Raw genomic sequence first — 23,781 nt, forward strand, 5'->3', positions numbered from 1 at the left:
TGGGGTGAATGGTGAGAGCTTTTGGGATTTCTGAAGACACATCTCACTTTTTGCTTATATAGAAGTTACTGGTTTGTGTATTGAAGAAAACATTTCTCTAACTTTTAGGAAATTACATTTTTCTTCTTTTGTCCAAGTGACTGGTTTAGAATAGCAGCTTTTCAGGAGTGAGCACCCTGTCCGTTCTGTTTGCTTTGTGCCACACCCATAGTGGAGCCATGTGGGTGCCACATAAATGCCATTTGTAGATACCGAGGAAGGCCAGTGTCCCAGGCAGGAACCAAGTAAAGAGATCCATTCCCTAGGTTTTTTCGGCCAGTGAAGGTGTCTTTGGTGTTGGTGGTAGGTAGGATTATATCTTTGCTCACGGTGCACCGTGTTCATTTTATAAGATTCCTCAACAAATAACAGAAAACCCCAAATAAGAGTGACCCAAACGAAACGGAAGAGTATTTCTCGGTTATGGTCACGTAGGTAGCCGAGAGTCTCTGCTCTGCATCTCTGACACCTGGCTGGCATCTGTCTTGTGTTCCAGCGTGACTTCCCCAACTCCCACCCTCCCATCTGCTGTCCAGCCAGCAAGAGTGAGGAGAAGGAGAGTAAAGGACCCACCTCTTGGAAATTGCCCCCATCATTTTCACTTCCTGCCCACTGGCGGGAACTCGGTCACATGGCCACACCTGCCTGCACAGGAGGCTGAGAAATGCAGTCCTTGTCCTGGTGGACCACGCTCCCAGCTTTTCGTATCTCACAGAAAGTCTGAGTTAGAATGAACACTGACTTCAGGATGATGGTTACCTCTGGGTGCAGAGGAGCACACGGCTGGTTGCAGTGGTATTTGGAAAGCTTTAGCTGGTAAAGTAGGTGGGTTTAGGATTGCTGATTTTATTATTATGCTTCATAACTTATAAATGTTATATTGTTATGTATGTATCATAACTTACCAGAGGGCATTTTTAAAAGTTGAATTTGAACTAAAAATCGAACCACCCTATGATCTAGCTATTGTACTACTAGGTATTTACCCAAAGGATACAATGCATGCAGACATGCACCCCAATGTTTATAGCAGCGCTATCAACAATAGTCAAACAATGGAGACAGCCCAAATGTCCATCGACTGATGAGTGTATAAAGATGTAGTATGTACATACACATAACGGAATATTACTCAGCCATCAAAAAGAATGAAACATTGCCATTTGCAATGACGTGGCTGGAGCCAGAGTGTATTATGCTAAGCGAATAAGTCCGTCAGGGAAAGACAAATAGCATATGATTTCACTCACATGTGGAATTGAAGAAACAAAACGGATAAACATATGGAAAGGGGGGGAAGAGAAGAGAGGGAAACAAACCACAAGAGACTCTTAATGATAGAGAACAAACTGAAAACTGATGGAAGGAGGTAGGTGGGAGATGGGCGAAGCGAGTGATGGATATTAAGGAGGGCACTTGATGGGGCACTTGGGTGGTTTAGTCAGTTAAGTGTCTGACTCTTGGTTTTGGCTCAGGTCATGATCTCACGAGTTTGTGAGATCGAGCCCTGCATCTGGCTCTGTGCTGGTGGCTCATAGCCTGCTTGGGATTCTCCGTGCACCGCCCCCCACCCCCCCACCCCCGCTCTCTCTGCTTCTCCCCCACTAGTGCTTGCACTCTCAAAAAAATAAATAAACTTAAAAAAAGAAAGGGGCACTTGTGATGAGCGCTGGGTGTTGTATGTAAGTGACAAATCACTGAATTCTGCTCCTTAAACCGATATCGCACCGTATGTTAACGAACTAGAATTTGAATTTAAAAAAAATTTTTTTTTTTAAAGTTGAATTTGAATTCTCAGGTCTTGCTTTTCCCTTTGGTCTCAGCTGCTAACTGAGCAGAGAGAGAACGTAGAGCCCCCGCTGCTGGGTCTTGTTCTCAATCACTGTTGGCTCCCTCCAGCTCCACTCCTCGTTTTAAAAATTCTAACAACTTCTTTTTCTAAATCAGCTTTATTGAGGTATCATTTACCTAAAATAAAATGCACTTACTTGTACAATGAGACTTTTGGCAGGCATACACTGTGGGCATCACCACATCGTAGAACATTTGCAATGCCCCAGAAGGTTCCCGTGTGCCCTGTTCCCAGCCAGTCCGACTCTGGGGCATCCCTTGGTCTGCCTTCCATTGCTTCTGATGAGATTTTTTTTTTTTTTTCCCCTAGGGTTTTATATAAATAAAATGGAATCCTTCAGTACACACTCTCTTGTCTGGTCTTCCCCTCAGCATAATGTTTTTGAGCTCTATCCAAGTCACTGTGCATATCAGGGCTTATTTCCTTCTTATTACTGAGTGGTATTCCATGGTGTAGGGGCATCTCTGTTTGTCCATCCACCAGCGGATGGGCTCCGGGCTATTTCCAGTTCTGAGCTATTACCCTTAAAGCTCTTATGAATGTTTGGGTGCGAGTCTGTATGTTTCTGTAGCTCTTGGGTAAATGCCTAGGAGTAGAGTTGCTGGGTTATATGGTAAGTGGATGTCTGTCTCCATATGAAACCGCCAAACTGGTTTTCAAAGTGGTCGTACTATTTCACGCCCCCATCAGCAGTGAGAGATGCAGTGGCTGAGTATGGGTGCTAGCAGTTGGTATTCTAGGTCTTTTTAAAGTCTGCCATTTTAATGTGTATACAGTGGTATCCCACAGTGGTTTGAGTTTACATTTCTGAGATGGCTAATCCTGCTGAGCATCTTTTTACGTGCATATCGTCCATTTGCATGCCTTCCTTTTTGAAGTGGCCCTTGCCATCTTTTGCCTCTTTAATTGTCTTCTTGAGTTGGAAGAGTTCTTTATGTCTTCCGGATTCACATGCTTTGTCAGATGTGTGTGGTGTTTGTATTTCCTCCCAAAGTGGCTAGCCTTTTCTTTTCCTTTAGGTTGCCTTTTAAAAAAGATTTTAAATTTGGTGCTCTCTATTTATCTTTTTTTTTTTTTCTTTACAGTTTATGGTTTTGATGTCCTGTCTGTGAAGACTTTATTTTTCCCCCAAGGTTGGAGAGGTTTTCTCCTAGAGGTTTATAGTGTATGCTTTAACGTCAAGATCTGTGATTCATTTTTAGTTAATTTTTATGTAATGGTATAATGTGAAAGTCAAGGTTCATTTTTGCCTGCATGGATATCCAGTTGTGCCAGCACCATATGGACAAAAGATTATCCTATTCCCATTGAGTTATTTGTCCTTCTATCAAAAATCAATTGTTTAGGGGCACCTGGGTGGCTCAGTTGGCTAAGCCTCCGAGTTCAGCTCAGGTCACGATCTCACGGTTTGTGGGTTCAAGCCCCATGTTGGGCTCTGTGCTAACAGCTCAGAGCCTGGAGCCTGCTTGGGATTCTGTGTCTCCCTCTCTCTCTGTCCCTCCCCTGCTCATGCTCTGTCTCTGTCTCTCAAAATGTGAATTAATGTTAAAAGAAATCAATTGTTTATATATGCATGGGTCTGTTTCTATACTCTTTTTTTTTTTTTAATTAAGTTTATTTATGTTTTGAGAGAGAGAGAGCAGGCAAGGGGCATAGAGAGAGGGAGACAGAGGATCTGAAGCAGGCTCTGTGCTGTCATCGCAGAGCCTGATGCGGGGCTTGATTGAACTCATAAACCGTGAGATCATAACCTGAGCTGAAGTTGGACACTTACCTGACTGAGCCACCCAGGCATTCTAAAAAAAAAATTTTTTTTTAAAACAAGCTACTGGAGTATATTCTACGTATTATAACACTCACCTGACTTCTGGTAACTTACCGAGTGATGCACTCATAGTCTGTGTTGGAGCACTTTCATTCTTCCCCATCAGATTCTTTGTGCCCCTTTACTGATAACCTCCCCTCTTGCCCCAGGCAAGCACTAATCTGCTTTCTGTCCTTTTCCTGGATGTTTCGGGTAAATGGAATCTTGCAATATACGGTCCCTTGTGCCTGCCTTTCGCTCAGCACAGTATTTTTGGAGCTCTTCTATGGGGCAGCAGGTAGCAGGACTTCCTTTTTATTGCTGAAGAGTGCACCCGTTGTATGAACGTACCATCTTATGTCTGTGGGTTCACCAGTTGATGGATGACTGTCTCCAGTTTGGCCTAAAGTGAATCGTACTGCCAAGAGCATTTGTGTGCAAGTCTGATGTGGACGTATGTTTCCATTCCTCTTGGGTCGACCTCCAGGAGTTGAATCACTAGGTCATATGGTGGTTTTATATTTCTGGATTTCTATTAATTTTTCTCTTAGACAGCTTTTTAAGAAATGCTTATTTATTACTTTTGAGTGACAGAGAAAGAGAGAAGGCACCCAAGAGTGGGGGAGGGGCAGAGAAAGAGGGAGACAAGAGGATCTGAAGTGGGCTTTGTGCTGACAGCAGACAGCCTGATGGGGGGCTCGAACGCACGAACCCAAGACCATGACCTGAGCCCAAGTTAGATGCTTAACCTGAGCCACCTAGGCGCCCCTGGGCAGCTTTTTTTGAAGTATAATTTATACACAGTAAGATTAATCAATTTTAGGTGTACAGTTTAATGAATTGTACAAATTGTAATTCATTTAACTCCTGTAACCAACACTACAGCCACAATATAGAAAATGTCCATGACCCCAGAAAGTTTCTTTGTGCTCTTTGCATCTGTCCCCTCCCCAACTTCAGTTTCCTTTCAACCAGCAATCTATTCTGGGTTACTAAAGTTCTTACCTTTCAGAAATTTTCATGTAAATGGTATCATATAGCATGTAATCTTTTGTGTCTGGTTTCTTTACCCTAACTTGATGCTTTGAGATTGATCCATGTAGAGATACATCTACCTGTCAAGTTATACACACACACACACACACACACACAAATACACATGTTTCTGTGACACACACACCCCCCCCCCCCATATTCCTTTAAAAATATAAAACCCATTCTGAACTCACAGCTGAATAAAAGCAGGCTGAGTGGGGCTTAGCCAAGCGGGCATAGTTTGCTAACTCCTGTTACTCTGTGCTCTGGATCTCCCACAATTTGTTTATCTGTCGACCGTCGATAGTTGTTTGGGTTTCCAGTTTGGAGCTATTACGAATAATGCCACCATGAACATTCGTGTGCTAGTAGAAGCCTTTGTGTGCCTGTGTGCTTCCTTCTCTCTTCGTCTTATACCTGGGAGTGTATTGCCTTAGCCACACGTGGTGTGTGTGTTTGACTTTGTAAGAAACTATAAAACTCTTTCACCAAGTGGTTGCGCCATTTGTCATTCCCGTCAGCAGAGCGGGGGAGGGGGGGTTTCAGTTTCTCCACATCGTGGTCTGCACTTGATAGTCTCAGTTTTTAGGTTTAGCCATATATGAACGTGTATGTGATAGGATTTCATTGTACTTGTCATTTGTATCTCCCTGATGACTGATGATATTTTCACGTGCTTATTGGCCATTCTTACATCTTTCATGGAGTATCTCTTCTAGTCTTCTGCTCACACTTTTTTCTAAAAAAAGTGTCTTTTCATTGTTGAGTTGTATAGATACAGCTCTTTATCAAATACATGATTTGCAGATATTTTCCCCCAACCTATGACTTACTTTTTCATTTTCTTGGTGGTGCCTTTTGAAAAGCCCAAGTTTAAATTTTTGATCGTGTCCATTTTGTTCTTTTTTTCCTCCTCTTTTGTGACTCATTCTTTTTGTATTTGAAGATGTCTTTGCTTGCCCCAAGGATTTCCTTCTCTGTTTTCTGTTTTCTTACAGCAGCTTTAGAGTTTTTGCTTTCTGGCTTTGGTGTGCGATCCACTTCGAGTTAATGTGTGTGTATGAAACAAGGTGAGAGTTGAGATTCACTCTCTTCCCTCTGTGGCTCTCTAGTTGTCCCAGCACAGTTGTTACAGAGATTATCCTTTCCCTGGGCCTCTTTGGCAAAAAAAAAAAAAAAAAAAATCCCTTGACTGTATAAGCCTGGGCCTATTCCTGGATGCTTCTGAGTTCTTAGAGTTTAATTAGAGCTTATATATTTTGATCTGTGACTGAGGATATGGATATGACTGTCAGAGTCCTTCCTACCTAAAGATGACACTGCTGATAGCATTGCAGCCTGTCAGAAGTGGAAAAGATGGCCTTTCGTGTGATGTTCACATGAAGGGCCTTGAATTTTCAGGTGTGGCCACCGTGGTGCCTTTGCCCTTGCTGCCCAGTGCTTCTGTTCAGAGCAGAGCTGTTGTGTTTCTCAGTGCCATGCTCTGGTTGGTTTGTCCTTCTGGCTGCTGCCACCATGCTCCACCGGGTGCCCCAGAGTGCCCCTATACAGTGGCCGGCCCCCCGCAGCTTGGCCTGTAGTACAGCCGGTCGCCAGTCTCTGTGCATTTAGCCCCGCCACTCTGTGGCGTAACAAGCCCCGGTTTGGCAGACTGGCTTTATTCCAGGCCCTCACTGTGGAAGAGCCTGTCTTATTTAATTTCCAGGGTGGCTTGTGAGTGAAGCTGTTGGGATGATTTGAGCAGCTGGGTAGGGCGCGATGTGGAGTCACAGCCCCAGCCTTGGTGAGCGTGGAGGGGACCCCAGCTAGGCTTGCCTGGTTGCTGGCACCGCCTCGCCCTGCACTGAGGCTGCCAGCCTCCCCGAGGCCTTGATAGTTTCTCCGTGTCGTCAACAGCATGATCTTGTGACGCTTACTGGATTGTGGCGTTGCCGTGATATCAGTGAGTCCGGGTTCGTGACTTGGTGGCTTCGAGTTCAACATTGCTGTGTTGCTGTGTGGGATTCCCAGCCCCACATGCGTCATTTGCCGTTTCTTGGTCGATGGAGGTTAGACTAAAGGACTGGAGTAATGTTGGTTTAGTTGTGTTCACGGAATGGTTCAGGAGCCACAGGGATGCATCTCTCCTGCCCCCGACAGGGCCACCACACGCGGTGGGTTCATCTGAAACCCTATGCTTTGGGCAGGCAGACTGGCCGAGCTCAAGCTAGTTGACAAAGTCCTTGGAAGGTTAAAGAAGGCATTGAGTTTCAAAGAGCCCTTCGCTCTTCTCCCTGCGGTGATTTGGCCTCTGACCTTGCGGCAGCCTAAGGCATCAGCGCAGGCCCAGCAGTGCTCAGTTGTACAGGCTGAACACTGCTTCCATGGCTGACTGCCTCTTTATTCTTCGTGAGATGCCAGCGATGAGGTGTTGTTGGTAAAGCACCCGGCCATTCAGCTCATTAGCTGGCTGTACCTGTTGGGGAGGTGCTGTGGACAATTTGAATCTGAGTGACAGTAAACAAACATATCATTGTTCCTCCACTCTTCCAACGGCACAGAGCTCTGCCACCTTCAGTCAAGTGGTCTGTGCTTGACAAGAAGAGAAGAACGTCCTTGGGAGCCACTGGGTCGGTGGTGTGGAACCGGGATCTCTGGTCTCCGGCTTCTCGCCTGCCTTGTACGCAGGCAGGCGTCTGCTTCCAGACTGGAGGCTTGGAAGCTTTTAAAAGGCTCATTTGTTCTGCTTCCCTTATTTCCAAGCTAGAGCAGAAGACTGACTGGCCCCATTTTCTGCCCTTGACTCTAAAATTCTGGACATTCAGGGAGGGTGGGGACCAGAGAGGTGTATCTCCCAGGTGCTCTGTTCCTTCGTGGGGGTCTGCACTGGCCTTGGAAAAAATGGGCCCCAGGGTGGGCGACAGGGAGACTCTGAGTGGTCACGGTTGGGGGTTTGAGCCAGTTTGGGATCACACCAAGTGCTTTGCTCTGTTACCTTTGAAATCCACGCGGCAGGTCAGAGTTACCTCCTCTTACTTTCTCTCTTTTTTCATTTTGCCACAAGACAGAATTGTATCACACATCTCCAAAACGAGTAAAATGGCATTTCAGCTTCTTGTCTTTATAGACTCTCTGAACTTTAGGAAAGATCATTCTGGTCCCTTTTCATTAATAATGAAAACCAAGGGGCAATAAAATGTTCTTAACGCGAGCATGTCAGGAATGAGTCGCGGTGTGGGGGTGAAGGGTGCGGCCGGCAGGGAGCCACAGGTGTTGCTTGGTGCTTGAGGAGGTCAGAGCTCTGGAAAGGTGGCGGCCGCTGGAGGAGGGGTTCTGATTCGTGGACCCCTGAACTGCCAGCATCTGTTCAGCCTTCCAGCTCCAGTACCCAGAATGAGAGACTGCGCTTGTCCAGGCACCATGTTTGCAGGAAAGAAGGAAGCGGGCAAGCTTTGGTTCTGGTCCAGTTTCTAGCGCGTTGCAGCTGTTCTCTTGCAGGAGATTGAGTGAGTATTTGAGAAGTCCGTGGTGAATAGAATATTCTAGAAACATGCCCATTTTGAAGCTGTTCTCTCTGAGGATTTGGGCAGCACAGATGGAGGTGCTAGATGTGGACGGAAGCCCTCCTGAACAGTGACTCTTGAAGAGGGACAAGGTTACTGTCTCCACTTTTTCCTCCTAAAAATGGACTCGTACTGGATGTTGGACGCTGCATCGAGGCACTCAGAGCGGAGTGGGCTCGGATGCGACCAATGAAAAGGTTGCCTGGGACTCAGAGCCTCCTGGCTCCTCTGGGTCAGGGTAGAAATGTCCGTCTACGTCGGGGGTCTCAGAACTTTTGATTTAATGAGCCGCAGTTGCTTATCCACATAGATACTTGTTGGGTGGGCACGCTCACTACAGCAGAGCAGCAGAACTCCTTTCTGGAGACAGTTTCTGTGACCCAGAGAGTCACTACACAGCCCCAGGAGGGAGTGGGGACGCCCTGGCTTGCCATAACCCACACCCCAGAGCCCATGCGACACGCCAAGGTGCACCATAAGCAGAGTCAAAAGACATATACTGGGAGGGACTTTTGCAGCTTCTGTCACAGACAAAGGACTAATTTTCCAGGCTCCTCCATCACTGCCACCTTTGCCTCCTGAAAGCCCCCTTCAGCAGTATAAGAAGTTTTATAAATTGATGAGGAAATCGAGTAGGAGAGCAGGATCACATACAGTACCCCAGAAAGGACACACAAGGAAGAGATGTTCAGTCCTCTCTGGAAGATAAAGGCAAATGAAAACTGGAGTGGGGGATTCTTTTCTCCTTAGTACGGGCAGAAATCTGAGTGTGTTGAGCCCGCGGTGCTGCTGTGAGGAAGTAGGCACTCTTGGACACGGCTGGTGGGAGCCCACTGGTTCAGCCCCCGTGGAGGACTATTTGATAGTATCTTTCCAAATTGCAAATTGCCTGCACTTCCGACCTAGGCGCCTAGGGATTGACGTGCACGGCTGTACTCGGACGTATACGTGAGATGACATGCGGTCACAGTCCTTGGGGGCAGCATTGTGTGAAACAGTAAGAGGCCGGAAATCAATGGGGAGTTGCTTAAATGGAATATTAGGCAGCTCTGGAAAGACAGCAGAATGAGGACGAGGGGGAACAGGCAAATAATACGGAGCAGTGTTGCCTTAGACATGCATAAAAGGTCTCAGGCAGGACAGACAGGAAGCTGTTCACAGTGGCTGCTGATGCTGGAGGGAGGCTGTTGGCAGTAGAATGACAAGATGATCTGTGTGCTTTTTAGACCGTGTGCGTCTCGTAGCTCCTCAAAAACTGTAAAACAGAAAAGGGAGTTGAGGGCTGAGGGGGGGGTGGGCATCTTGGGAGTAAGTGCAGAAGACTCCAGGGCTGGGCCACCTTGGGAAACTGGTTGGGAGTCTGTAGGCCACACAGGTAGTGAGCAGGGAGGTGGCTGATGAGAGACTTCCAGGTCCCTGCGTCACTGTCGAGCGTCCGCCTCCTGAAACCCCATTCACCTCAGGGAGGCGGGAGCGGCGTCCTTGCCACCTTGAGGGTCTTTGCCACTTGGACCAACCCCCCCACCCCCCGCGGCCTGTGTGTCAGCAGCCCCTCCTCCCTGAGTGCCCACGTCCTGCCACTGAGCTTTGAGAAGTTCCCTCGCCTGCTCCCCTCTGGTCACGAGATGCCAGGATGTGACGAGGACCTGGAGAGCTTGCACGCCCAGGGACAGGTGAAGGCAGAGACCCCCGGCGCCCGCCCCTGGTGTCTGCCCCTGACCGTGCTTCAGCTTTGCCCCCTGACCTCGTGCTCTTTTCAAGAAGTTCAGGAATGCGGTTGCTCTTCCTCCTCTTACCCTTTCCTCTCCTAAATGCGCGTGCGCACCCCGGCTTCCTTGTCATAGCAGTCCCGGGTTGTGCCTTCTGGACAGCCTGCTGCGGGTGCTGTGGTCTGCTGCCACGGATGGATTAGTGTCCTGCATTAGTGCCCTGCCTTCCCTGGCAGGTCCCTTGAGAGGAGGCCGAGCATCAGGGAAGATTATGGACACAAAAGCACTTTGTAAACAGTGCATGGGAAAGATTGTGAGGTAGAGAACCCCGCTCTCCTCCATTCAGGAGTTGGGGGGGCTCTCCTGGAGGCTATTCTAGAGCACTGGGCCTGGGGCCTGCACCTGCGCAAGGACTGGCTGCCCATTTCCGGTCCCTTCACAGCAGCAGCATGTTGTCATCCTGGCCCCGTCCCTCTTACCTTTTGTGGCCCCTTTGGTAGCCTCTTCCCTGCCTCCTCACCTCTCTACCTCCCACTTGTATCTCGCCCTCGAGGACACCCCGTGTTATCTCCCAAAATACAGAGCTGACTGGGTCACTCGTGATTCAGAGCCTTCGGTGACCCCAGTGCTGTGATCCACCTCTTCTCCCCGCTCTGCCCTCTACCACTCCCGCTTGGGTGACCCCTCTCTGCTCTTGCTGGCCTCCCCCCTTGGATAGGCCCAGTTGCTCACTTGGGTCACACTGGCCACCTTCTCTCCTTTGAACAAAAGTCAACCCCTACCTTTGTACTTGCTCGTCCCTTGCCTGGAGCTCTGTCCTTGGGACCCCACAGGCCTCAGCATCTGCCTCTTCCAAGGCCCTGCCGACCCCTGCTTCTCTCCCCCGACTCCCCGGCATCACCCTGTTGGGGCTCCCCCCCCCTTTTTTAAGATTTTATTTATTTAAGTAATCTCTACACCCAACGTGGGGGATCGAACTGACAACCCCGAGATCAAGAGTCTCCTGCTCCACCGACTGAGCCAGCCAGGTGCCTGCCCTGTTGGGCCTTCTTGATCACTCTCCGGGGTTGCCTTGCTCAGTTGTTTGGAAGCTGTCTCCTGCACTTGTTGAGTGTGAGAGCAGACCAGGACACGGGAGTCTCGTCGCCATTGTGCCCCCGTGCCTGCAACACGGTCGGGCATGCAGAGGATGCTTCGTGAAGTCTTGAATACACAGATGGTGGAGGCTCCTTTCCCCCGTCCTCTGCCTCTCAAGTGGCTCTTAGCTCATCCCTGTGGGTGGCAGGTGCGGGGACGTGTATTGACGCACACCTAAGTGTGTTTGTGTCAGCCTCACAGGACCCTTTGTTCCCTGAGAGCGGAGACTGTGCCCTAGATCGCCTCTGTCACCTGAGGGCCACCCGAGGCTTGCTCGCTGCCACACACCTCTGCACAGGAGGTGTGAGGTTGAGGCAGGTGGTCCGGAAAGAGCGGGGAGGCGACGCCAAGCCGCTGTTCCCGACCGTCGCACGCCGTCCCGTGTAGTTGTGTGTCACAGATGCCGATCCTCTGAGATTCAGACAGTACACGTGCTCTCCCCCGCCCAGGAAGGATGCGTGTGCTTCTCCTGACGCCCTTTTCTCCCCACCTCAGGCCCTGTGGGGTCCCGATGGAGGGACTACGGCGCCTTGGCTGTCATCACGGCAGGCATTGCATTTGGCTTTCACCAGCTCTACAAGGTAAGTCCGCCTTCCCTGTGGCTCCCCTGGCATTCAGCCCCACGCTCCCCCGTCCCAGGGTTTACCTGTGTCGAGGCACCCAGCCCTGGAGCACGATGGCAGGAGAGGGGCCGCGTGTGGAGGCGGAGTATACGGAGGAACATGCTCTCTGCGCGGGGCGTCTGGTTCGGGCTCCGTGCTGCCCCCGCCTGCGTGGCAACTCCAGACCCCGCCTCGTCTGCTGCACTCAGCACTGCTCCTCTGCGTCCCCGCCGCACAGGGTGACCGTGGAGCCCATCCATCTACAGGCCATGTGCCCGGCACATGCTGAGTGGCCGGGGCATTTCTGAGAGACAGAATAACACGGTGCTTGAGAGCATGGACGCTGGGGCCCGGCTGCTGTGTGGCATCCTGCTTCTGCCACCTAGTAGTAGCTCAGTGGTCTCACCTGTAAGACGGGGACAGTGGTACCTACCTCACGAGGCTGTGGTGAAGCCCAAAGGAGCCCCTGCTCCTTTGAAAGTGCTGTGTGCCTGGCACCCAGGAAGCATTCTGTATGCTATTGTTCTACTTTAGTATTGGGAACCAGCTTTGAGAATCTCACTGTGATCCTATTTATGGGCTGTGTTTTCTGTTTCCTGCATATTATCTTGGCATCCACGTAAATCTGGGATTTTTTTCCCGCAAACTTCACGGTCAACCCGCTGGATCCCAGACTTCATTGTTCCCAACAGAAGTGCAGGCGTGAAATGAACACGTACTTCCTTGATACCAAATACGAACCAGATACTGACTAGCAGACACTAAGTTTGATTTGAAGCAAAGTGCGTCTTTTTGAGGACACAGAGCCGGGGGTAAGCCCCAGAGACAACTCTCTACTGGTCCTGGGGAGAAGGCCTCCGCTCCTGAGCCCCTGTGGTTCCACCCTCATTTGCAGATTAAAAAAAAAAAAAAAGTCTGAATGAATTCCCAGATTCAATATTGTAACTTTTAGCACGTGAAACATGTTTAAACAGTGTGCTCTGGGATTCTTAATTTTTGACTTAGTGCGAAATCTAGTGACAGAGTTGTAGCAGAGTGTAATTTTTTCAGGTAACATCTATTCTTGGAATTGGAAATTTCCATGTCAAATCCAGAAGCAAAATGTTCTAGGTCCTGGGACTTCTCCCTCTGACCCGATGCCCCCCCCTCCCCCGTCCCCGACCCTGTGTGCTGAAAGCCTGGTTCCAGTCACTGACTGCCTACAGTCATCAAGAAGAATAAAACACTAAGAATTCTCGAAACCACTCCCGGCTCTCCTAAGCAGTACCTAATGGTCACATGGCTGCCCTCGGATGGCCTGCGGCTAGAGGAGCAAAGCAGAGGTATCATCAGTTCTTTCCATGAAGCCCTGATCTTTACGCCTTAAAAAAGAAAGAGATGTTGAAAGATAAGTCACAATGGTGATGAGAATTTCTTTAGTTTCTTTAAATTAAAAAAAAAAAAAAAAAAGAGGTAAGAGCTGTCATCTTGTTTTATAGATACGTGACAGTTTGGGCTCCGGTAGTGTATGCGCTCCTTCCCGTGGCTTTTTTGATCTCAGAAATTGAATTTTTCGTTAGTTACATGGGTAAGAATCTCTTGACTTGTACACTCGGGAAACTTTCAGCCCAGAACGTAAGGCTACATGTGATGAGTTTCGGCTCAGTTGTGGGTAATAATTCACACAGCGGTTGAAAAGCACTTTGCAAAATAGAAAATGCTTCTATATGTGTGCTAAATAATGATCTTCGCTGAGAAGTCGCTCTTGAAGTGAGTTCTCCCGCAAACCCCTCGTGAGAGACCTCCTTCTCCTTCTCCAGTAGAGCCTTAATGGAGAAGTTGCTCTCTTTTTTTTTCCATCGGGGCACCAAATGGAGTAGGAAGCCAAGTTCCTTGGTCACACCTGCCAGCCTGTGCTGTGCTACCTCTAGTCCCACCCCATTAATGGTGACGACTGGGCTCACGCTCCAAAAACAAGAGGCGCCAAGTCCTGAGCCACGTTCTTTCCTCCAGCTCTCCCAGCGGCCACCCTGCTGCCTGCCTTCCGCCCCTTCACACCTCAAAGTAGGCAGCCAGTTACCAGCTGTGCCCCACCTTGCCTTCTTCCTGAATGTTCCAAGACCCCCGTGCTCCCCTAGGCTTCCTGAATTTTGGACCGTGTCATTCAGTTGACCTGTTGCATCCACTTCCTTTTCCCCAGAACCCATGTCTTCAGCTTCCGCCCCTTCCTCTCCTGCTGCCCTTGTGTCTGGGGGGACTTTGACTGCATTTGACTCTCACCTGAAGGAAACTTGTTCTGAGGATTCAAGGCTTAGTTTAAAAAACAACAACAAACTTGAGGTGGGACCTCGTTCGATGGCCTTGGAATACCATCTATTATTCTCTAGTAAAAGGACCAAAGGCCCAGAAGTCTGTTGTGGATTTTCATCTAGTTTCTCAAATTATTTTTTGTTTATTTGACTCATTTTTCTCTGAATGGATAATTCATTCACAAGGTTCAAAGTGTTTAGAGGTTCGGAGAAGAAAGCTTCCCTTCCACTGCCTGGAGGCCATCAGTGGGATCTCTTTCTTCTATCACCTTCTACATTTTTATCTTACAACTTTTTTTTTTTTTTTAAAGTTTATTTGAGAGAGAGCATGTGCACGAGCAGGGGAGGGGCAGAGAGAGAGGGAGACAGAGAATCCCAAGCAGTCTCCACCTGGTCAGCATGGAGCTGGATGCAGGGCTCGATCCCACAAACTGTGAGATGGTGACCTGAGCCAAAACCGAGGACTTACCTGATGGAGCCACCCAGGTGCCCCTTTATCTTACAGCTTTTAAAGCAGAATTTTAAATAGTTTTTGTTACTGAAATATATGTAGCATCCCGGAGGTAATTAAGTGAAAGAACCAAAAAGAGACCACATGGACCTTCCTCGCCCCTGCTTCTGGGTCCTTGTCCTCATTCAGAAAGAATCTTAATCAGCCTCGTAACTTTCAAACATCTCATTTACGGTGTTTGTGTCGGTGTCGGGTTTCCAAAACCCAGAGGTGACAGAGAGAAAGTTGGTGGGCAGAACTGGCGAGCCCACTGGAGAATAACCCCAAGTTGGCACCCACTGCTCACACCCACCCTGCTCCTTGTAGAAATACCTGCTCCCCCTCATCGTGGGTGGCCGAGAGGACAGGAAGCACCTGGAGAGGATGGGGGCAAGTCTCTCGGAGCTGAGTGGCAGCGTGGCACAGACAGGTAAAGATTAATGACTCCATCAAGTCGCCCCTCCAAGCCTTCCCGAGCAGCCCCTTCTCGCCCCGCCCCTCCCCCTCGCCTCCACTTTATGTGGTGACTTCATTTATCTGCTCTGAGAATCTGTTCACATTTGCAAATGAAGCCGCCGTCATTTCGGTTTAATTTGAAATTGCTTGTTTACTGTCGGCGCGGCCTCAATTAATTATGTTTTTACGGAAAGGCTCCCAACCTCAGAATATTAATAAGGGGAATAAAATGACAGCCTTTCTAAGGGCTGTAAAGTTCATTTTTAATTTCTGCTTCTGTGAGGTTTTCAGGGGGGTTTTCAGCGATTTTTTTCCCCCTTCCCTCTAAGAATCCAGCACAGGGTCAAGAGAGGCTGTAATTACTGCGGCTCCGGGGACCCCAGCCACCTCCTCTGTCATCGACTCCACAGGGCTGGCGTTCATTACCCGGTGCCCCAGTGATGGCCCAGATTAGCTGGGACCTGTCGCACCAGAGACGGCTTTTCCTCTTTATAAACTTGTTTACTAGACGGAGGCTCTGAATCTAAAAACTCAGGCAAGCGAGAGAGCCACTGTCCCAGGCAGGAGTCTGTCCCACTGGGGTGCACTTGCAGAGACCCCAGAAACGCTCTGGTGCATCTGGCCCTGGGAGGCCCACGGCCCAGGGCCCACGGCTGGGACACGGTTTGGTACCACCGTGGCCCCGGGAGCTACGGCAGCCTCCGGGTTGGGTACGGAGGGCAGGAAGGAGTGTCAGGAAAGCGGGATTTGCGGTCTTCAACCGCGCCCGGTATCATATGGGTCTGAGATGCGTTTCTCCCAGCTTTGGAGAATCCGAGAACTGCACGGTGAGGGGCGTGAGATGCGGGACGCGGACGCAACCGAAGTCGGAAGAGCCAAGCAAATCATAAGCACATGTAATTGGAGGGGAGAGGTTTTGGACGGATATACTGTTGACCACGGACAAGTGCACAATAGAAAGATGGAGTGGAAATCCTAGAGGTTAGATACAGTGCAGGTAGATTGCCCGGAGTGCAGATAAATTATATGGATTGTGGGGTGGGGGATGACTGCAGATAAATTAGATGTGGCAGCTATAGGTGTGTGGACAGAGAAGGGAAGAATCTGTGTGTATCATTTAACAGCGATGTGACTGCTTTTTCCTCCCAGTGACTCAGTTACAGATGACTTTAGCCTCCGTCCAGGAGCTGCTGATTCAGCAGCAGCAGAAAGTCCAGGAGCTCGCCCACGAACTGGCCGCAGCCAAGGTACTTGTCCCTGACCCGCTCGGGTCCAGGTCTGCTCTGCTCGGTGCTCTGCTCATTTACAACGTTCCACGGGGTCTGACTTTGTTTTTCTCATGCCGGATACACAAGCAGGGGCCCACACAGTCCTCGCAGAGAAAGGAGGCGGCCACCGTCCCGTCTCTCCTGCTCCGTGTCGCCTCCTCGCAGGACGGAGGAGAGGCAGCTCTCTGCCTGCGGCCCCTCCTGTGGCAGCTCTCGCCCACGCTCTGGAGGTGGCCGGTGTAGACACAGGGTGGTCTCCGCTGGCACTTTAGGCCACAGGTCACAGCATTTCAAGAGCGAGTCCAGGGAGCAGGGAAGTGGGGGAGTGTGCCAGGGCCCTGGGCGAAACCCTGCATCCACGGGCAGATTCTCTACACCCAGGTCTCGGGGAGTCAGGGAGCCCCTAACAGAGCGCCAGCTGGGATTGCCCGGGGCTGTTTCCATGCCTTACTTCCCAAGTCTGGAGTAGTCTTGGCAATATCAGGTCCTGGGATGAGACCTCTTGGGTCAAAATCTGCTTCTGCTGCATGCCAGCTGCATGAGCACAGGCAAGTTACTTAACCTCCCTGACTTACTTTCCTCATCTGTACAATGGACCTGTAATGGCACCCCTTCACTGTCTGCACATGCTTAGAACAGTGCCCAGCTGCTGTCAGCTCCCGGGATTGCAAGCTTCTGGCCCAGGCCTATAGGTGCATGACAGGGTCATTCCCGAGGCACTTAGACTGAGCCCAGGGGACAGTGGTCCAGTGGCTCCAGGATGTCCACTGTCCTCCCCAGTCCATCCCTGTTTCCTGTGCTGCTTTCTGGTTGCTTCCACGCAGCCCGTGCTGTAGAGGAACCTACTCTGAGTGGCTCTTCCAGGAGAAGCCCCAGCCGGTGCACAACCAGATGTGAGCCAGCACTCAAAGCTTTTGCATTTGCAAAACGAAGTGAAACCGGAATCTTTCTATTTCTGATGGAATCTGGGGGTACCTCCTGTGAAGAGGGGTCCCCAAGAATCCCCTTTCCCCTTCTTGGTACCCCACACACGAGGTGCTGCCTGCACTTCCCCCGCAGATGCTGCGGTCGCCCACGGCCGCCTCTAGCTGCTGTGCGCACTCCCCGTGGGCTAGCGGCCCTTAAAGCAAGCGGGAAGCCTGTATTATGGCCCCCGCCCCACTCTCCTCTATTATCTTTGGAAGCGGTGGCCTGCCAATGGCCAGAAGCCATTCCGGAAATTGGAAAACTGTTTGCAGACCTGCAGCATTAAGATTAAGACCACATGTTGCATTTTAAGAGGGGAGGGGGCCCAGGATTGTGCTCGGTGGTTGAGCGCTGCCTCTGCGAGTTTCTTGTGCTTGCCTCCCTGCTGGTCCCGCCCCCCCCCCCCCCCCCCCGCCCCCAGCTGCCTTCATCCTCTCCTGTCCTGACGAGGGGCTCACTGGTGCTGTGTTGAAACCCAAAAGAGGGAAGACTTTGGTTACCCCATAAACCAGAGACTCAGAGCTGTGTTTTCTCAGCTGTAACGTAAGTTTTTATATCTGGCTTCCAAACTCCTACTGCAGCACTGTAAAAAATTAAAAAGAAGAGCGTTAAGTAATTAAAAAACCTACATAAAACTGAAGGCTGGGAGTTTTCTACAACTGTTTTTTAAAGAGACTGGCTAAAAAGCCCCAGATGTCAGATTTTATTTCTAAATCCTGGCATCTGGCACCATATGCGTTTGGAAATTTGAGTCCTTTGTAGGCCGGTGAGTGGAAATTGCTCCCTTGTTAATGGGCTGCTATGGCTTTCAAGGTCTCAGAGAAGCCAGAACAGTGGCTCCTGGATCTGCGCTGTCTGGTGGTCTGGAGCGAGGACCCCGAGGGGATGTGTGTGCGGGTGACTGGTGTTTGCAGTGGTTGCGTGCGCTTCCGCCGCCGAGACCTCGGCCCCTCCGAGGGGCTTCTCCCTGGAAAGGAGCGCTCGCCTGAGCAGGCCCAGAGCGGCCCCCACCCCAGGCTAGAAGCCCGCAGAAGGCTGGTGGGACCGTCCAGGGCCCCTCCCCGCTGCCAGCCCCGGTAGAGGTGTCAGGGAAGCCGGGGCCTTGCACGACTAACCAGTGCACTTGAAGCCACCTGGAGGTGGCATCCAGCCTGGTGGATGCAGGCCCGCGCATCTGGGCCCATCATGCCTGGAATTGGCCCATAAACACTTCACAGGCCGCTTGGCCACCGGCGACTGCCATCTGGGGGGCCACCGTTTGGACTTTCCTCTTCTCTGTCTGTCTCAACAAGACTTGCCCAAGAAAGCTGTGGTTGTCTGAAGTTTATTTCGAAAATGGTCAAATCAAAGGGGAAAGGTACGCACGGAAAGATGGCATTTGTCCCTTTCTCCCTTTCTCCCGTGGACCCTCTTCGGGGAGAGAATCGGAGTTAAGTCCTAGAACAGCTTCTTTCCCTCTGCTGAGCCTTCAGAGTCATCCCCAAACACTGACTGTGGATGGACTGTGTGGCCTGCATGCTGTGGTAGCTTTGCACTTAGTGGGGTGCGGCCTGGGGGCCCGACCCCCCTGAGGAGGGAGACGCAGGCCTCCCAGCAGCACGGGAAGGTGCTCCGAGGCGAAGCCTGTCTTCCGGGCCTGCTTGAGATTGGAGCTGAGGGCCGGGCCAGGCGGGTGCCCAGCGGTCTCCCTGACCCCCTGGTACAGGCACGCCTCAGAGATACTGCGGGTCTGGTTCCAGACCACCATAGTGAAGCAGTTATTGCAAGAAAGCGAGTCACGTTACTTTTTTGGTTCCTCGGTGCACGTGAAAGTTCTGTTTACGCTATACTTTATTAAGGATGTAGCAGCACTATGCTGAGGAAAACGTAGCTACCTTAAATTTAAAAATACCTTATTGCTAAAAAACGCTGATCGTCATGTGAACTTTCAGCAAGAGTCCTATCCGCTGATCACAGATCCCCACAACGAATACAATAATAACGAAAAAGTTTAAAACGCTGTGAGAATTGCCGAAACGTGACACAGAGACACAAAGCAAACGGTTCCGGGGCACCCGGCGCCAACAGACTTGCTCGATGCAGGGTCGCCACGGACCTTCCCTCTGTAAGAACGCAGGTCTGCGAAGCGCAGTAAAACGAGGTAGGCCCGTACCGTGGGGTTGTGGTGGCTGCCGGTCTCACCCCCGAGTCCAGTCCTGTGTGTGGTGACCTCTGCAGGGAGGGTGGCTTCGCTGGTGTAGTTGGTGTGGAGATGGGAGTCACCTGTTCTGTTAGTTGGTTTTAATGGGACGTTCCAAACCCGTGACGGAAACAGGGCTGCAGCCCGGACAGTGTGTTTCTGTCGCACAGCTGGGCGCTTGTCTCAGCCGGGCTCTGCTCGTGCCCCCAGCTTGCTTTGCGGCCCCTGCCAGACAGTGGGTCATCACGTATCGCAGACACTTCCTGTTTGCATCTCTTGAAGGATAGGGGCTCTTTTGCTGCTGGTATTTTGCACAGCCAGGATACCGTTACTCTACGGCTAAATGCATGTCACAATTGCTTAATATCATCAGATACCCGAACAGAGTGGTGGCAGTATTTGGTTTTAGGGTGCCGTCATTTAAACAGAAAGACCCAGGAGGGTAGACCCCTGGATGGGCAGTGGCAGAACCTTCCCAAGCGGTCTCCAAGCTGGCACGCAGGACACAGCACGCCCTGCATCCTGCTGATGCTGCGGCCCCTCCCGCCACCCTGGCTGGCGGAGCCCCACGGGGCGGGAGGGGGGGTGCCGCTCTGATCCTTGTTCTCCCGTGTTTTGACTTTCAGGCCACTACATCTACCAATTGGATCTTGGAGTCCCAGAATATCAATGAACTCAAGTCGGAAATTAACTCCTTGAAAGGGCTGCTTTTAAATCGGTAGGAGGAGAGAGGGGGTTGGGCTGTGGTTCTGCCCCAGCCTGGGGCCGCCAAGTGGGAGGCCCTGGGGCCTGTCCAGCTGTCACGGGAAGGGATGAGACGAGTCCCCCTGAGGGGCCCCTGTCTGTCTAGCCCCTGATTGAGCCGGGAGACTCAGGGGTTGAGTTTGGGAACCTTGGGAGCTTCTGTTTTCCCTCCCCCAGAGGCACCCCCCCCCCCACTCCAAGGGGGACATCCTGGGGTGCCTTGTCAAGACCCGGTCAGGGACAGCTGCAGCCAAAACACGGGACCTGGAGCTGAAGAGAACATCCCCATCCTGAAACAGGGCCTCCAGGCGGGGCCATCGCCTCCTCCTCCTCCCTCCTGAGCCCTGACAGGACCTCTCAGTGGACAGTGTGGTCCCAGAGAAGTTCCTCGCAGAAGGCCAGGGAATCCTCAGTTGGAAGGATTCTCCGATTCAGGGCAGGGGACAGAAGCAGTGCCTGCCATCCCGCCCGTAGCTTCTTTGGTCTCCTCCTGTCCTGCAGTGACAGCACCTGCCATGAGCCCCGACAGTGGAGGCCGTGTCACCAGTGCAGCCCTGAGTGGAGGGGTGACCAACCTGTGCTGGCTTTAAATCCGCAAGCCCTGTGCCCCAGGAGCCACTCAGTCCCGAGGTGGATACTGGGTTGGTTGGCCACCTGGCCCGCAGGGCACTTGGGGTCGGCCTTGCCTGGCTTCTCACTTCTCTGGGGTTTAGTAGGGGCTCTGTGAGGTGGTCCAAAGGTTCAATCACTCGGGGTCAAGGATCGGGGGCTGCAGGGGTCTTGTGACCCCAACCAGGGGACCCATTTCTCTAAGCCACCTTCTTGTAAGCCCTCTTGGGAGAAAAGAACATGGCCCTAAGAGAGGTGTGACCGAGCTTGGCGACTAGAGGGTTGTCATTAGGAGAAATCTTTTGTGTTTCTGAACCTAGGAGACAAGAGCCTTTGAGGTCAGGGGGACAGAGAGCAGGGAGTTTGGAAACTTTGGAGGCAAGGAAACCACAAACTGCATTTCTGTTAGCATCCACGCTGCCTTTGCTGTATGCACCCCATGCAGTGGGGTCGGGGCAGCGGGGGGAGCTGTCCTGAGACCAGCGCTGGTGGACCGTGGGCAGCCCACGAGGGAGCCGCCATTGTCCTAAGCCTTTGTCCTCTCGGCTCAGGCAGAGATGGGCCTGCCCGCCCTCGAGCCATTGCCAAGCGGACCTGACCTCCCGGGTCCCTCGTGCAATCGGCTTAGGTCCGGGCTGGCCCAGGGCACTGGCGTTACCCTTCTGGTTGGGAGGTCTCTGAGCCCATAGCCAGCGGCCAGGCCTTCCCACTTCTGCCCAGGTCGGAGATAAGGTAGATGGAGTCGAGGCCACGTGGCTTGGGTCCCCAATTCCCTGGCTCAGCCTCAGTTCCCTGCTGGCCCCTCCACCCCCAGCCCCCTCTCCTAGGGGCTAAGGACTGGGAGGGAGTGGGCTTCAGTTGTGGCAGCCCCTGGGGCCAGCTGTCCAGTACCTGCCAAGAAAGGCAGGCCTGGTCCAGGCAGGGAGGGCCCGGGAGGCACCCTGAGTGAGGCAGGGTGCTCTGAGGGCACTTCTGGCTTCCACTTCTGCCCCAACCTCCAACCAGCCAAGAGGCCTTTTTTCTGGGTGGCAGGGTGGGAGGTGGGCGACCCAGTGCATCCTGCCCCCTGCTCAGCGGCCCTGGGGGAGTGCTTTGGCCGGGGGACGTGTGTGGCTCTGCCGAGGGAGGGCCCCAGGGTACTGGAACCAACCCTGCTTCTTCTCTCCCTCTGTCAGGAGGCAGTTCCCACCGTCCCCCTCGGCCCCGAAGATCCCGTCCTGGCAGATCCCGGTCAAGTCCCCGTCCCCCTCCAGCCCCGCTGCTGCCACCCATCACAGCAGCAGTGACATCTCGCCCGTCAGCAACGAGTCCACGTCATCCTCGCCCGTGAAGGAGGGCCACAGCCCCGAGGGCTCCACGGCCACCTACCACCTGCTGGGCCCCCAGGAGGAGGGCCAGGGGGTGGTGGACGTCAAGGGCCAGGTGAGAATGGAGGTGCAGGGCGAGGAGGAGAAGAGGGAGGACGAGGAGGAGGAGGATGAAGACGTGAGCCACGTGGACGAGGAAGACTGCCTGGGGGTGCAGAGGGAGGACCGCCGGGGTGGGGACGGCCAGATCAACGAGCAGGTGGAAAAGCTGCGACGGCCCGAGGGTGCCAGCAATGAGAACGAGCGGGACTAGGCCCCGAGGGCAGCCGGCCTCCGCTGGGCCACCTGGCCGGGTTCTTCCTCCTCCTCCAGCTCCGGGAGGGCCGCCTTGTGCAGGCGGGGCCGAGCTGTCGCAGCCTCCCGCCTCCGTGGGGCCCCGAGCTCTGTGCGCGGGGACAAGTCTCCGTGCAGCCGGCCTCTCTGTCCTGAACGCCAGCCCCAGCCTGCCGCTTCCTCCGCTCGGCCCCAGCCAGCTGGGCCTCGACCTTGTTCTCACGTCCGGCTGAGGGCGCAAATTTTCCGGGCCCGGGCCCACCTCAGCCCTGTCTCCCAGACGGAGGTCTTGTCCAGGGCGTGTCTGCTGAGCATCTTAGCTAACCTAACACCGTGCATGACAAGAGGTAGTGTAATTACCTGGCTCCCGGTCCTCCGCGGAGGAAGAGCCGCGTTGATGTGGTATCTGCTGACCTGCCGCCCTCCCGTCCTGCCGCGGCTCCTTCACTAGCCTCACGAGGGGCCGGGGGCCGTCTCGTCATGTGTCCAGAAGCCACGGCCCTGTGCTCTTCTCCCTCTCGGCAAGGGCCTCCCGGGGCCCCACAGCCAGCTCTTGTCCAGAGGCTGCGCCCCCACGCGCCGTCCAAGCCCCACCGCGCCCGTCGTCCTTCCAGACAAATGAAATCATTCTGCACTTCTGTCCTCGCTCACTCGCTCGCTGCATTGTGACTCAGCTAACCCCATGGCGAGACGTGGCTCTCACTCCCACGTAGGAGCCAGGTGTCAGGGCCCCCCTGTCTGCCCCCCGCCCCCGAAACACATGTTCATTTGTGTGATCAGGTATAGGTTTCAGAATATAAGATACTACTGTATATAATTGTAATAAATACGAGTTGTCACTATTTAATTCCTGCCTGTGGCTCCCTGTCTGCTCGCGGCATCCGCTGCCCGGGAGTGGGTCTCACCCAGGGCTGTGCCGCTGAGCCCGGAGGGGGGCTGGGTGGGTTGCCTGGGCAGCCCTTCCCGTGGGCCCGATGGGTGACAGGCCCTTTCCTGAGGCAGGTTTCGTTAGCCGCTCCCCGACGGCTGGAGGGTTTGGTCCTCAGCTCGGAGTGTGGAAGGGCGACATCCTGATGTGGGAAGGGACCTCATGTTACTGTATATAGACCTGGTGTTGAGCGTGATGAGCTCTCCTTCCTTAAATGGATGAATGTGCTCCCAGGAGAGCGTGTGTCTCGCTCCGTCTTCCTCCCCCGTCTCCCGCTCTCCCTCCCCGTCTCCCTTTAACCTTCACACGGCGTTCAGCTGCACCCAGAAAAACACGGGCGCTCCTTCCGAGGAGCCTCTGCTCCCCCAAGCCGCTGGTGCTGCGTGCGGACAGAGGGCACCGCCACATCCGGGGGCCTTGAGTGGATCCAAGGCAGGGACCAAGTGCAGGGACAGTGGCCGTGGAGGCGGAGCCCTGCAGCCTGGCGTATGCC

At 52.6% G+C, this 23,781-nt stretch overlaps 1 protein-coding gene across 3 annotated transcripts in view; it reads left to right on the plus strand.

The window, feature by feature from the left end:
• PEX14 (peroxisomal biogenesis factor 14) overlaps positions 1-23,207 on the plus strand; it is a 142,798-nt gene extending 119,591 nt beyond the window's left edge. For 2 of the 3 annotated variants that reach the window (XM_027060435.2, XM_053207064.1), the window contains 5 exons: positions 11,614-11,699; positions 14,826-14,928; positions 16,104-16,201; positions 19,994-20,085; positions 21,896-23,207. In XM_027060435.2, coding sequence (XP_026916236.1) covers positions 11,614-11,699; positions 14,826-14,928; positions 16,104-16,201; positions 19,994-20,085; positions 21,896-22,340 — 824 coding nt within the window. In that variant the 3' untranslated portion in view covers positions 22,341-23,207. The remainder of the gene's footprint in view (positions 1-11,613; positions 11,700-14,825; positions 14,929-16,103; positions 16,202-19,993; positions 20,086-21,895) is intronic. The other variant, XM_053207070.1, reaches the window with a different exon arrangement.
• The last annotated feature ends 574 nt before the right edge of the window (positions 23,208-23,781 follow it).

Source organism: Acinonyx jubatus, chromosome C1, assembly GCF_027475565.1.
Source record: "Acinonyx jubatus isolate Ajub_Pintada_27869175 chromosome C1, VMU_Ajub_asm_v1.0, whole genome shotgun sequence".
In the NCBI taxonomy this organism is placed as follows: Eukaryota; Metazoa; Chordata; class Mammalia; order Carnivora; family Felidae; genus Acinonyx; species Acinonyx jubatus.